This window comes from Lynx canadensis, chromosome A3 (genome assembly GCF_007474595.2).
Source record: "Lynx canadensis isolate LIC74 chromosome A3, mLynCan4.pri.v2, whole genome shotgun sequence".
NCBI classification, from domain to species: Eukaryota; Metazoa; Chordata; class Mammalia; order Carnivora; family Felidae; genus Lynx; species Lynx canadensis.
The window spans coordinates 89,959,672-89,974,527 of record NC_044305.1 but is presented as its reverse complement, the minus strand read 5'-3'; the positions used below and the strand labels follow the sequence as shown (position 1 = coordinate 89,974,527).

The 14,856-nt window shown below is 47.7% G+C and overlaps 1 protein-coding gene across 2 annotated transcripts; it reads left to right on the top strand.

Moving 5' to 3' along the window:
* Positions 1–5,178: 5,178 nt before the first annotated feature.
* BOLA3 (bolA family member 3) lies at positions 5,179–13,371 on the top strand. Of its 2 annotated transcripts, none has more exons than XM_030310884.1 (4): positions 5,179–5,284; positions 7,446–7,569; positions 9,692–9,780; positions 13,118–13,371. In XM_030310884.1, the coding sequence occupies exons 1-4, from the start codon at positions 5,231–5,233 to the stop codon at positions 13,181–13,183; spliced, it is 333 nt and encodes a 110-aa protein (XP_030166744.1). In that variant the 5' UTR covers positions 5,179–5,230; the 3' UTR covers positions 13,184–13,371. The 2 variants fall into 2 exon arrangements, with proteins under 2 accessions (XP_030166744.1, XP_030166745.1); XM_030310885.1 differs by lacking the exon at positions 5,179–5,284 and adding an exon at positions 5,422–5,561.
* Positions 13,372–14,856: the final 1,485 nt, after the last annotated feature.

Below are 14,856 nucleotides of genomic sequence, written 5' to 3'. Positions count from 1 at the left end.
ATGCAGGTTTTTGTTTAAATATTGAAACTTCCTCATTACTACAGTTTTTGTTTTGATAGCCAAATGTATCCTTTATGCTCCAGACTGTGAATAGAGTGATTTTTAGAGGGCTACCAGCTAACAAAGTATTTCCTTCATCTTAAGACTTGTAGAGCCCTAGCTTCTGTAGCTGTGTGCTTGAGAAATGCAAATCTGTACTTATTCACCATGACTTTGATAACAAAGCAAAAGCTTTGCTAGTAGTGCAGAGGCATGAGAAGCAGTCTGCTGGTGCTTTTTAACTTTTGCAAACATTGTTGAGGTTTTCTGATTATACCGTTGACTTTCTCTGAGTGGTGGGGTTATACTAGAAGTGGAGCTTCTAAACATAACATCATTACCTCATCAGCATAAACAAATCAGCCCCGAAGAGTACAAGTCTTAGAAATTTGTTTCTGAGCGGCAGCAGCCCGGGTGCTGGTGTTAGCGCCTGGCTACAGGAGGCTGTCTCCTGGCGGCACGACTCTGGCCTGAGAAATGCTGGCTGAGACCCCAAACACTGAGCACCTTCAAGAGGGACATTGTTTCTTCCTGGAATCAGTTCAGTAAGCGGATTTGGTTTTTACTATCGTAGAATCCTGTGAGAGAGGGAAAGTAGTTGTCCCTCAGTCTTCCTTGTGTGTTTGCATTAGATTTTGGTATTTCAGACTATAAAAGGCTTTTGGGGATGATATTATATGTGATAGCAGTGACTTTATTGAAGCAACTGCATTGAAATTCACTTGGGTTTTCTCTCATTCTCAGATTCTATTCCAAACAAGTGTTCTGTAAATCCAAATGGATTACCAGCATGCTATATAGGTTTTTTATAGAACGTTCTATGTTTGGTCTACTTCAAAAATAGTTTGCATAAGTTAGTCTTGGTTACCATCTAAAATATTTTTGGATGTTCTTTACATGAAAATTTATGTTGTATTTTTAAACCTTTAGGGGCTTTATCTATTTTTCTAAGTCAGTTAATTGTACTTTTAAAGAAAGTATTTTGTATCTACTTTTGTAACTTCATCAGAATAAAATATATTAAGAGAAAGAAATGACTGATTAAAGTATGTCTTAACACACATTTCTACTTAAATGTGAAACTTGAGATTTTGGCTTCTATGGAAGATTGTCTTCTGCTTATCGTTCAGTAGCTAAATTGTTGCCTTAACTCTTAGAGGAAAAGGAAGTCCCTAAATAAATATTCTGTAACACCAGGGCCCCACCCCAAGAAACAAACTAAGCCTACGATTACAGTGGCTGAAACCTATCCCAGACAAAAAATTAGTAGTCTCCTTTCTCCTGAACTAACCCAAGCTTGGGACCTCTTTTGCATATTCCTGGTTGTGAGATTGAGAAAAGGGAAGAGGAGGCAATGGAGTGCTGATTTTCTGAACTTGAACTGAGTGCTCAGCATATCTGTAAGACACTGCCCACTCCAGACAGTTTTTGTTATTGTAGGAGAACTGTTAGAGTTCTTTTTAGAGGTCCAAATTACAGGTGCCTAATTTTAATTCAAAACAGCACTGCTATAATTGTTTTGATTTTTTGATTAGAGTTAAAATTTGGAAGTTAATGTGGCTAAATAATATGGGTTAACACTCCTATTTTGTATGAGATATGGAGAAGCTATCAATCAGTTTTGGGTTTTTTTTTTTTTTTTTTGATAGTTACATTTCAGTAGGATTAAAATCGCTCACAAAAATGGAAGAGTGTCTAATGGCTAAGTTGGAAAGCTGTTTTAAACTTTATAAATGAGTAGTAGAATAACCCAAATAATCTTTGAGAGGGCCAGAGTTGGGCTTCAAAGCTACACAGCCAAGAACAATGTCTATATCATGCCTTGGGCCTCATTGCGAAAGGGCTTGGAATGGACACTATAGCCTACACCATTATTTCTGACCACTAGATGTCAATCTCTGCCTCAGCACGTCCCAAAAGCTAGATTCAACAGCCCTGACCAAAATAAAGGATCTTACCTAAAACCATCTTCCTTTCGTGTGTCTTCCTAATAAAAAATGTACATGGGTGACAAAAAAGCCTCAGATTGGCAGATCTTCGGTCACATATATCTGTCCTGGCTGCAAGAGAGGCTAGGGAAGTTTCTGGATTTTACTGGGAGGTTTAGGGCTCATAGTAAAATTGATGCTGGATGTTCCGAAAGCGTGGACTGGCTCCTGCTCTGAACTTTCTGCTCCTGCTCTGTGAAAAGATAAGGGAGTTTTCACTAGAATGTAAGGGTCTGGGTACACTGTTTAGCTCAACTGACATTTTTTGTAGCGTATTTGCTACGTGAAGGAAGTACAATATTGATTCAGAATTATGGCCAAGCTCTTTATCTCGTGGCTGATGAGCATTTTGAGTACCACTTTTTAGGGGAACCTACCTATATAGGGGACTCCTTCAGCAGGTTATCTTATTTAATCCTTACAGCCACCTGGGAAGGGAGTTGTAACTGAGAGGTATGCTAAGAATTTTTCACTGTTTTTCATATGGTGGCACAAATGCTCTGACTTCAAATCGCTAGTTCATAATGAGACCAGTCTGTTTCTCTGGGGTGCATCTGTAAAAATTCTATTTGCTCATGAGTGCTAGGAGGCTCTATAAAACAAAGTGACTGCAATTTAAAACCATCTCTATGAGGTAAAAAAGATGTATTCAGAGAGATCCTCCTGAAGGAGTTTTTTACAGTTAGCTCAGATGTAACTAGAAGTATGAAAGCAGGGAGTAACCATGGACCAATATAAGTAAAAATTAGAGAATCTCAAGTTTGGGGCAAAAAAGCAAGACAGAAAGGATACACCCATTTCCTGTGACTAAAGCTGTTAAACTTTATAGTAAGAGTAAAACTGGCCTTTTATTTGCTTCTATCATAAAAAGTTATACTTGAAATGTTAAATTGGAACTAATTTGGAAGCCCAAGATTTGTGAGGTTCTGCAAATCCTTTCCTGAAATGGTTCAAGTTCACACTGTGGAGCTAGAATGGCTAAGCCACTGTCAGCTTTGTTCAGTAATCAGCACGTGGACTTTTTGTCCCATGCCATGCTGGGTGACAGGTTGACAGGACTAAAGCAAGATCCTGTCATGGAGCTCAGGGATCATTTGGAAAAACAGACACATAAATTGATAGTTCTCAAGTGCCACATGTGCAATAAAAGTTATGCACAAGTTGTGAGCCCTTAAGTGTACTGTGTGGCAATCAGAGGTGGCTCCCTGGAGAAGACAAGGCTTGAACTGGCTTCCAAGATGGGTAACGGCATAACCAAGCTTACATGTAGCATGGCTTGTACAGAAAGGTACGAGCAGCCCGGTATTACTGCAGAGTGGATTTCAGGTAGTGGTTAAGTCATCCAAAAGACCTTGGGTTTTTGCCAGTAGGCGATAGAGAGTCTGAAGGATTTGAGATAAGCAAATAATGGACAGGTTTGCACTTCAGAGGACCCTGACAACAGGGTGGAAACGCCAAGGGGAGGATACTGGGGCAGTGACAGTCCAAAATATAATGTGAGCAATTGTGAAATTATGAGGAAGAGGAAGGTTGGAGATAAGCAAAAGTACTGACTTTCAATAAAGGAAAGAGGAATTCAAATAGAAATCAGTGAGTTGAACGTGATCTCTTACAAGTGACAAAGCCAACTAAAATTACTTCAGCGCTCCTTTCTGGCACTGCTTGACTCCCTCCGACTCTACTGTGGGCACTGCCCACATGATTACAAAGATGACAGCCAGCTGTTTAACAGTTTAGCAACTCAGTGGTAAATGACCATTTCTTAGTTCCAGACAAGTCTGTACACCAACTCTCACTGGTCTGGCTCAGGTCATGTGACCAACCCAAACAAATCCGTGTCTGATTGGCCAAATCTGGGTCGTATGGCTACTCCCAGAGCTGGGGATAGTTCGGCCTCCTTTGAACCGCAAGGTTTGAGGAGCAAAGGCTTGTTCACTACCACACTGCTGGGAAAAATAGTTTTGGTAGTTTTTATTACACTAGCAAATTATCCCTAATCCCACCCACCATGATTTTTAAGGAATCAAGCAAAAAAATGTGAGAAAGGTTATTACAGTAATCCAAAGGAGAAATTATGAGACCCAAAGCATGGAAGACACTCAATACTGAAGTACGTATCTAGGTGATCATTTGAAAGAGCAACTGTAGGTCCGTCCAAGTCATCCAAGTGCCAAGCTGAACATGATTGATTGCATAGACCAGAAGGCAATAGCAAAAAGAATTAGTAAAGCCTGCAGGGTATACCAGACCACATGTTGCAAACAATTACTGCTAGAGAGAGAAAGCTCTTGGTTGAATTTTGACCTTGACATCAGTCTGAATTACTCCAGAGGTGGGGCAGGTTTGCTGGGTAACTTTACCCATCCTCACTGGAGACAGCTTCCACTACATTCTCAGGAGCCCGCGGTCTGTGGTTCCAGCCTACTTCTCTGCAGGGCCGTGTCCTGCAGGCACCTTGAAGTCAGGCAAATTCAAAACTGTGTTTGTCGGCACTCTTCACCCCAAACCTAGCCTTTCTCCACCCACTGCACTCTCCACGCCAGACGCCTCCCTCACCCTCGCTGCCTAATCCATTCACTCCATTCCCTTCCCTTCCCAAGTGACCTTCATCTCTGCTGCCCCAGCTCCCGTTGAGACCTCAAATCTCACCTGGATCATCGCGGTAGCCTCAGAATTTCTGTCCTCGCTTCCAAAGTCCGCCCCCTACAGCCCCTCCTCTTCGCGGACCCAGAGCGATCTTTCTAAAACGCAAATCTAAAAACGACTCCCCTGCTTAAAGCCCCTCCACGGCCCCCTGTTCTGGAGGGAGAAACCCACACTCCCCAGTTTGGAAGCCAGGTTGCGGTGGGGACACAGGGAGGTGTCCCACCTAGGGCGCGAGGGGCATAGGCGTAAGGGCAGCTCAGAACCGGGGGTCGAGAACACCGGGCGTCTCCAGGCTGGGCAAGAAGGGCCCGCCGGTGGTGGAACGGGCCCGGGAAGCTGGAGCAGCACGGGGCGGACCCGGCCGGGGAGGGGCGCGAGCGCGCCGAACGGCTGGTTCCGGGGAGGTGTCCCCGGGACGCTCACGGGGCCGGACTGGGGCGGCTCGCGGCCTCCGGGCGGCAGGGGGCGGCGTCGCCCGCGGCGGCGACTCCCGGTCCGGGGCTCCGCGCCTTTCAAGGGACGCGGCGACCTCCGGCGGCGGGCCGCGTCGGCCGGGCATGGCGGCGTGGAGCCCGGCCGCGACAGCGTCTCTGCTCCGCGGGATCCGCGGGGTGAGCGCGGGCGGGGCCGGGCTGCTCTTCACGGGTGGGAGCTGCGGAGGGGCCGCAGGGCCGTCCGGGGCCGGAGCTCGAGGACGGGCTCAGGGAGATCGCGGCGCTGGGCCCTGGGGCCTCCCTCCTTCCTTTCTCTCATTCATTCCTAGTTGTTTCGGTCACACAGTGGATCCGGGCGTCCGGCTTTCGGAGAAATGTCAGACCCTGGCGCACGCTGGCGGAGCTTGAAAGCCGGTGGAGGTTGGGGGCGAGGGGAACAGACACATAAACAATGGTAATCCGGTGGGCACCGAGAGAGCGGTGTTGACGTACTGAGCCAGAGACATAGCAGTCACAGCTATGCCACAGCCGGGAGTCCTGGAGTGGGTGCCGGAGAGTGTGAGGTGTCTGGACTTTGGGCAAGTCCTCCCAGCCTCTGTGACCTTAATCCTCTCCAAAATCCTACTTGTCCGGAGTAGAAGCCCAGCAGAGGGCACTCACTACGCGCTCTATAGTTTTCTCGTTTCTGATTCTTTCCTCACTTCATCCACTTTGCTCTCCTGCTGCCTTTGAACCCGCCTCCACCAAGTATAAAAAGCTGGTGACTTTCAGCGTGGACAGTCAGAATTCTAGGGATTTCATCAGATTGCTCGTTTAAAGGCCGCTGCCCACAGATTAGCTAAAATGGAGATAAGACTTATCCCAAAAAAATCAGCAATGCTAACCACCTACACCCCTTAGCGATTATTGGTTCTGCCTGCCACCTCTGCCTTTGCCCCCCAAGGCTCTGTCCTCAGAAAAGTCTCCTTCTCTCTGTTCCTTCCTCCACCCCAACCTTAGCCTGGCCTGCAACACCAAGTTTCTGTCCCTCCACTCAGTCTCACTCCAGATCTTTCTTCTGACCTGTATTTCAACTGCCTGCTAGAATCGAGACTTCTTTGCAGGTGCGAGTAGGCATGCCCTGAATGGTGTGCACATTCCACTAATCCATTTGTTCATTCATCCTCCCATCCATACCCAAGTCCTCCTGAGAGCCTGCCCTGGCCCAGGTTTGGAAGGCTGCAGTAACAGGACAGACTCAGTCTTGGCCTTTGAAATGAGCTGATGAAAACCAGTGCACAGGTCATTTTAAGGAAGGTGCTTCCAGATTCTCTAACACAGGACCCTGCTCTGGGCCATCAGGCAAGGCCTGAGGGTGGGCAGGACTGACAGGTGAAGGGATGGCACCTTCAGCACCAGCACTGGATGAACAGCACTCACGTATCCCACCTGCCATCCCCCTCCAATCCCAGGCCCTTTGTAATGCCTCTTATCTGGGCACCTTTCCAGACTAGCTTCAAAAGGCACTGTTTTGTGCAGGTTACTTTGGCCGCCATGCTGTATTTTCAGTCTCCCTTTCAGCATGTACTCAACCCAGCCAAGGGGGTGCAGACCTGGCTTTTTGCTCCTTCTCCCCTTAGGGTTGAGACATGTTCCCATCAGATGCATCAGATGCACTGGCTCCCTATGGTAGCCATCCGGGGGGTAGGGAGAGTGTTGCTGCCAATAGTAAATAATGTAAAAATGTTTTTCCTTCAGATCACTTAATAGAATTCTGCTCCTTCTTTCCAGTAAGAATTAGTATGTGTCACAAAGTGTGGTTGGCTTAGTGAGCAAGGCCACATCCCACAGGAGGGTGTGGAATGTTGACCAGGCCTATGGGATAGGTGGCGTTTGGTCTCACCAGTGCATGGTCAGTGGCATGCTGGCATAGTGAGGCACATCTGAGGCCTGCTGCCTGGCCTCTCCAGGCTCTGGATCTAATAGATCCAACCATGGCACTCTTTCCTTAGTGCCTCAGTTTCCTCACCTCTAAAACTGAAATCATGACAGTGTCTCTCTCACAGCAGTATCATTAAGAGTTTAGTATCTATTGAGTTTGGTCTCTGGAGTCAAAGTGAGTTATTTACAATTCCACTCCCCACCTCCATTTACTCCCCTTGAAGTTTATTCTGTGTTCTGGGGAGCTTATGCGGACATCTGACACCATGCAGCCCCTCTGATGTAGCCCGTGGCCATGCTGGCGGGGGCCCGGGGCCCTGGCTGGCAGGGCAATGGTGGGTGGGGCCTGCATAGTGGCCTGGGCCGGGCTGGGGGTGGCATCATCTTGCTCAGCCATGACTTCTTTGTTGTGTGGCAGCTTCCTCTTCTCCACTGCGCCCGGCGGATGTTTGCCTCGCAGACTGAGGGGGAGCTCAAAGTAACCCAAATTCTCAAAGAAAAGTTTCCTCGAGCTACAGCTATCAAGGTCACCGACATTTCAGGCAAGATTTTCTCTCATCTTTCCCACAGGGTTTGGTAGGATTTTGCCCTCTGGAGGGGTAGAGGGCAGGGGGCTTGGCAGAGCGAACTTGTCGTCAGTGGCTTTTCAATATGTGTGGCTGTTGGAGAGATGGAATTCTGGCTCTCCCAGCTGATGGGGTGGAGGTGGGGCTGTGGAAGCGTCAGAGGGAAACTGTGTGAAGGGATAAGGCCCAGCTGGGAGGACTCCTGGTTGCCAGCCTGGCCCGGCTCAGATGTGGTCCCTCTCCGTCACCCTGGGACTCCGGTCCACAGTCTTTTTTTTTTTTTTTTTTTCTTTTTTAAAATTTTTTTTTTCAACGTTTATTTATTTTTGGGACAGAGAGAGACAGAGCATGAACGGGCGAGGGGCAGAGAGAGAGGGAGACACAGAATCGGAAACAGGCTCCAGGCTCTGAGCCATCAGCCCAGAGCCTGACGCGGGGCTCGAACTCCCGGACCGCGAGATCGTGACCTGGCTGAAGTCGGACGCTTAACCGACTGCGCCACCCAGGCGCCCCTCACAGTCTTTTTTTTTTAAAGTTTATTTTTATTTATTTTGACAGAGATAGAGAGCAAGCAGGGGAGGGACAGAGAAAGAGAGAGGCAGAATCCCAAGCAGGCTTGGCACCATCAGGGCAGAGCCCAATGCAGGGCTTGAACTCATGAACAGTGAGATCATGACCTGAGCCGAAATCGAGAGTCAGATGCCTAACCGACTGAGCCACCCAGGCACCCCTCAGGTCCACAGTCTTTAATTTGACTTTGAGAAGGACATGACTTTAATTTCTCTGCATTCTTCTGACACCCTAGCATATCAGGTCTGGAGAGGACCCCAGAAGGATTTTATCCTTTTGACAATAACTTCCTCACTTTCCCCACGAGGAGCCGAGCCCGGAAAGGCCAAAGACCCTGCCCAGCCCCTCGCAGGGAGGAGGTGGCAGAGCTGGAACCAGCACCAGGACACGGGTAGACTCTGTCCTGAGCCCAGTTACCAGCCCCAGCCAGGCCCTTTCTCAGATGCCACTGGCACCTGAGAAGTTCAGGCTGGCTGCGCGTTAGGAGGAGGCTGGGGAGGCGACTTGCGCACAAAAGGAAGATGGGGCCTTTCTCCAGACACTTGTGGAGCAGCCTAGTGGAGGTAGTAAGGTGGGCGTGGACCTGCGTCTCCCCACACCCAGACATGTCTTTGCCGCCCAGCATTGCTGTGAGGCCGTTGGCTTCTCTGAGAACGTAACATCTGCAAGGATTGGGCGAAAGTTTAGAAAATAGTTTTTATTCAGAAGTGTAGAAAAATCAATCAATCCAAAGATCCGTTGGTGAGCTCTCTGCAGTGTCCCAGGGCATCGCCGAGGCCTTGACGTCACCGGTCCTATACCTGCCCCAGGCCCAGGTCAGGCAGAGCTGGAACCTGACCTTCAGTCTGGCTCTGCCTAGCCCTGAACAGAGTGGGGAAGGCTGGGAAGCTAGGTTAACCAAAGCTTGGACTCCTAGTACACATAAAGCCCGTTGAGTAAATTGCACTTCTCATAAAACAGCCGGGTGTTAACAGCACGGGACGTTTTCCTTCCTGCCCATGTTGTTTCCTGCTCGGGCAGCATGTTGCCATTAGTCCCTGTCTCTCTCATGCTTCCACTCCTTTCTTTTCTTTTGGTTAGTATTACACAGTTTTCAAGCCAAACTTTAGTGTATTTTTTGCATTTTTAAAAATATTTTTTTGCTGGTGCTTAGGAAGGTTGAACACTGAACTTCGGTCTCTCCCATCCTCTTCCCTGGGGATTATTGGCCTATTAAAAAGAAATGCAAGGCAAACCTACATTTCCTACGTTTTCCATGCTTTGTGCCTTATCTTTCGCACCCCACAAGTAATCATCCTGGGCAGTGCAACTGCCTTGAAAAAGGAACAGCACGTTTTGGATCGAGGCAGCCTGCGGGGAGGGTGTGGTCAGGTTAGAAGCCATGATGTTTTCCTAACAGTCTTAGCAACTTTCTGCTGAACAATAACATTTCAGACCTTCTTTGGATTGTACGGTACTCTAAGGACATATGGGACTGCGGCTACCGTAAGTTAATAATTGAAACACTTTTGAGTCATGTTTATTTCAGGAGGCTGTGGGGCTATGTATGAAATCCAGATTGAGTCAGAAGAATTTAAGGAGAAGAGAACTGTCCAGCAGCACCAGATGGTAAATCAGGTCAGTACAAGCAACAAGGCTCCTTTGCCGTTGATCTCCAGCATCTTGAGAGGGCCTGACGAGTGGGGATGGTATTTTACTGTTAGTCCTAGGAACAAATACTACAATACAGCACTCATGCAAACAGCATTCAGGACCTGAGCAAAACATAATCTGGAACTACCTGGAATCAGACTGTGGGCAAATAGGAATTTTACTCAGAATTGAAAACAAGCCTCCCGATAGTTTCCTTGTATATTTCCTTGGATAATGCTACAGGTGTTTACTGTTATTGACACATATTAAATGTATTTTGTAAAAATAGATGTTTTTGTAGATTTGAAGATTTTTTTAGCACTTCTTTGGACTGCTTTACAGATGGGCAAATTGAGGCATGGCATGATTGAGAATTGCTCTAGCTGCCCCAGACCCAGTGACATAATGTTAGGGGTTTGGAACATCAGATTTAACCAGACGCACGCCTGGTTTATTCATTCTCAATGCTTCTTTTACTTGGAATCTATACCAGCCTTGACCCTGGGCCTATATCTGTAAATTTGCCCCCTCCCCTGCATCAGGTGTGTTTGAATCATTCTGGAAGGTCTTGTACATTGTGAGCTGGTTTAATTTCTGTACAGCACAGCTCTGGTCATAAGAATCCCTCGGTGGCTCCTTGTATATCAAGTTCTGGTGTTCCAGACTGCTATTCCAGGCCTTTCCCCACCCTTCTCTGAATGAACCCTCCCCTGGCCCCTGCCTACCGTTCTGTCTTTGCATCTGGACCTTTGCCAAGATCAGACCTCCTGCCTGGGCTCCCTTCCTCCCCTCCTGCACCCGGCTCAAATGCTGCCTCCCCTACCTGCGTGGTAGGGAGCGAATGCCCTTGCATCCTCTGACTCCAATATTTTCTGCATTGTGTCCTGGATACTTACATCCTTGCCGTCTGTCCCTTGGCCCTGTCAGCCCTTTGTAGGCTGTTCCCTTTGGGATCCATCTTTGGGTTCCTCACGGAGCCCAGCCTTTCCCTCAGATGTGGGCATCCATGACCCTATGGTGTGCTGCTGGTCTGCCTGGGAAGTCTGGGGTGGAACAACTACTTTGCTCCCCCAGAAGTGCTTCTAGTCTCACATGATGTCAGGGGTTGGAGCCAAGACAAGACAGGGAGGACCTCAGTGACCCAAATCATCTCCAACCGGTTAGACTTTGGGTTTTGTCCCCAAAACTACTCAGGCTGCCTGGTGAGCCTGCACTCCTAGGGTCACTGTTCATTTGAGTGCATCCCCCGGTCGGGAGCCACTGTTACAAGTGGTCAAGGATGCAGGTTCTGGAGTCTGTCTGCCCACATTACAAATCTGGGCTCTGCTGCTTTCTAGCTGTGTGACCTTGAGCAACTTACTCAACCTCCCTATGCCTCAGTTTTTTAATCTGTCACTGGGGAGAGTAGTAGTACCTACCTCAAAGGACTGTTTTGAAAATTAGTGGTAAAGCACACGTAGAGCACTGATAATACCGTCTGACACCTTACTAGTAAGCCCTCGGTAAACATCAATGGCCATCACCATTATCATCATTGTTGTCTACAACATTTTCATCTGTGAGCCCAGCACAATAGCAGGTGCTGAGAAATGTGTACCCAAACTACATTTTACAAACTGTGGGGCTTTGGCCAGGTCCCTTCCCTACCAGGGACTCAGTTCCCTCAACTGTGATGTGACCCAGGTGATCTCTAAGGCCCTCTGTAGCTGGGAGATACAGTGACCTACCTAGGTCACAGGTCCTTAGAAGCCTGAAAGAGAGTTGGTGGAAGGCATTCAGAGGCGTAAGTGCACAGGACATGAGGGGTCAGGGCCTTCCATGTGAAAATGTGGCTGGGCCCTCGCCTAGCCAAGGAGGCTTTTAGAATTGTGGCCCAGGTTGCAGCCCAAATATGGTCAGGGACAGCCTTTAAGGGGTACTCTGTGCCTACAGAAAGCAGAGAGCTTGTGACCCAGGGGTCTGTGTTCCCTTCCCCCAGTGATCACAGGAAGCTTTTTCCCCTGGGGACATTTCTGTTGTCTGCAGAGCTGAGGGGGTTGTGTGTGAATACACAGGTGGTGGGGCAGTTCATTGGCTCCCAGCACAGATGAGCTTCCAGCATCAGGGCTGGCCAGGAGCCCCAGGGAAACCAGGAGTGGCCAGGACATCGGGCTCAGGTCCTAATTCTGTTATTTGCTTGCTGAATTTTGACAGGGGATAGATTCTATTTCTTTTTTATCAGAGAAAGGGTTGGGACCAGATTCTCTCTAAGGATCCTTGTGACTATAAACCTGACTGCACATGTTAAGAATTTTTTTCGTGTAAACTAGCAAAAGCAAACAAAGGGAATTAATTGGCCCATGTAATTAATTTATCTGGTTTCTGACATATCTAAATTCAGGGTCTTAAACAAGTTCATCTGCTTGTACTCTCTCTCCTCTGAGCTTTTGGCTTCTGTGTGTTGGCCTCATTTTCTCCTATTGGAGACAGCCTTGCTTGCTTTTTTTTTTTAATGTTTATTTATTTTTGAGAGAGAGACAGAGCGCGAGCAGGGGAGGGGCAGAGAGCAAGAGGGAGACACAGAATCCAAAGCAGCCTCCAGGGTCCGAGCTCTCAGCCCATGGCCCAATGCGGGGATCAAACTCATGGACCCTAAGATCATGACCTGAGCTGAAGTCAGATGCCAACTGAGCCACCCATGTGCCCCAGGCTTTCTCTTGTTGGAGAACATGGCCCCCAGCCATCTCCAATTGACGTTGTTCAAGTAGAGTGACTCAAAAGACTGGCTCCACACTGAAAAATCCCAGCAGAGATTCTGATTGGTTCAGTTCGGGTCACGTGTTGCCCCTGGACCTATCGGGCTGGGCCAGAGGCACATAGCCACCTAAATGCAAATTGGTAGGTCTACCAGCAGTACATAATTAAGATCTCTAGTGGCTAGTGGAGAAGGGGAAGTATAGAACAATGTGTTTGAAATGCTACCATTTGTGCTATTAAAAGGCAGCTGGGTGGATATATATTCATAGTAGCCTAAACATGCATTTTTCAATCGTTGCAAAGACACACAAGAAATTAATAAGGGTTCTCTATTTGGGGATGGAGGTGGGAATGGGGGGGTGTGTGGAGGACAGGTGTGGGGGAAACTTCACTGTATGCTTTCTATAACTTGATTTTTGAGCCTCATTGGATATTCAAAAAAATAAAAAAACTTTTTTTAAAAAGGTAAAAACTGTTTAGACAAAGCCTCCTACAAACACAGAGCTATATGCAACTATTCTCACAGAGACTTAATGTATTCAATGTCAAATGCAAAACAAACAGTGATGCTTTTCTACTTACTTAGGCACTAAAAGAAGAAATCAAAGGGATGCATGGATTGCGGATATTTACCTCCGTTCCCAAACACTGACCACATCCTGACTGTGTAGATGCTGCTGCTTAAAACCTTGGATGAACTTGGCTGACACCATTCTTTCCTAGGCATTTGCCAAAAAAATTATCTATTTTGTTCATAGACATTTGCATATTATAATTATAGAAGAATATGTTCTCTATTTAGAGATTAATTAAAGGCAACAGACAACTGAAACTTTTGAAGAGTCATTGGTGATGCGTCTAGTTCCTTTGTTTCAGAGGCAATGTCCTTTTATCCAAAGTGGTCTCGTCCTTGGACAGTTCTGTCCAGCTGCTACAGAGGCGGAATGGAGTGCCAGCTAATTCTCTCGTGTCAAGAAACTTTCTTATTTCTTCTCTATGAAGCTGCTCCTCTAGGACACTGCTGTTAAGGCCCCTTAATCTTACCAAAAAGGAAAGAAAAAAAGGGAAGAAAAAAAATCCTTTGGTTTTGCTATTCTTTCAGTTTAATGCTCTCTTTCCCTTCCCCTCCAAACTTCTTACGAGAATGATCTTAGGCCTTCCATTTCTTACTCCCTGGAGTGGGCTCTGAGGAGTCCGGGATGCCAGGATCAAGGTCTTCTTCCTGTTTGAAGATTCCCCCACCCTTTGCATCCCGGAGGGAGGTGCAGCCCATCTCCCACAACAGAAGCGGAAAAGGTTTGGCTTCCTAGCTCCCTTGCAAATGGGCACAGGTCGGTGGTCTGGACTCAGCCCATCAGATAGATCTGGACTTTGAATTGGGAGCAAGTGAGCCAAGAAGCAGGGGTAGGGGCACATCCACTCCAGCCACTGTGGCTGCCGTATCCGGTACTCTGGGTACTGGCAGCCACAGAGCGCTACAAGCTGCTGTCTCTCGAGTCCATGGTGGCAGGCACGGTGTCTGGGTCTGCAGCGGGATATGGGCCCTGGTAATGGAGCCTTCCTGTTCCTGCCCCTGCCCCTTTTCAAAAGCTCGTTCACCAGCGTTCCCAGAATTTCTGTGATTGTCCATGTCCTTTCACTAAATTCTTCACTGTTCACATCGGCCTGGTCAGTGTCTGTCACTTGCAACTGAGAGCCCTACTGTGTTCACCCGCCCTCACAGTGTGGCTCCTGCCTTCCCACCCCCACTTCCCTCCTGGACAGCTTTCCGAGAGACTACGTCCACTGCCTCTCCCAGTCCTCGGCACCCCGGTCACCATGGTGATAGCAAGTTGACCATCTGCTCCTTCCTCAGCCACCTTCTTTATCTTTCAGGGAGCTGCCCACCAGGGAAACCAGTGTTCACTGTCATTTCTGAAGATCCCTAAGAAATAAAAGTATGTAGTTAAAACAACCTTGGGCCTGAGTTTTGGAGCAGCACAAATTTTAAATATTCTGTTCATATACCATGCCCCCATTTTCTGGTTTAAAAATATTCTCTTTCTCCACAGTATGGGGGAGGGATTGGTGTCCTGCCAAAGAAGAACCACCTTTTACATGGAATACATGTACTCAGTTGTATAATGGCTGAGAAGCCAGGATGAAACAGAACTGAGGACCAGAGGCACCTCTGAAAGAGGTGTTTTTAGGTAGCGTAATAAGGAAAAGCCTAAGAATGGAGTCCCACAGGGGCGCCTGGGTGGCTCAGTCGGTGAAGCATCCGACTTCGGCTCAGGTCATGATCTCACGGTTGATGAGTTCGAGCCCTGCATTGGGCTCTGTGCT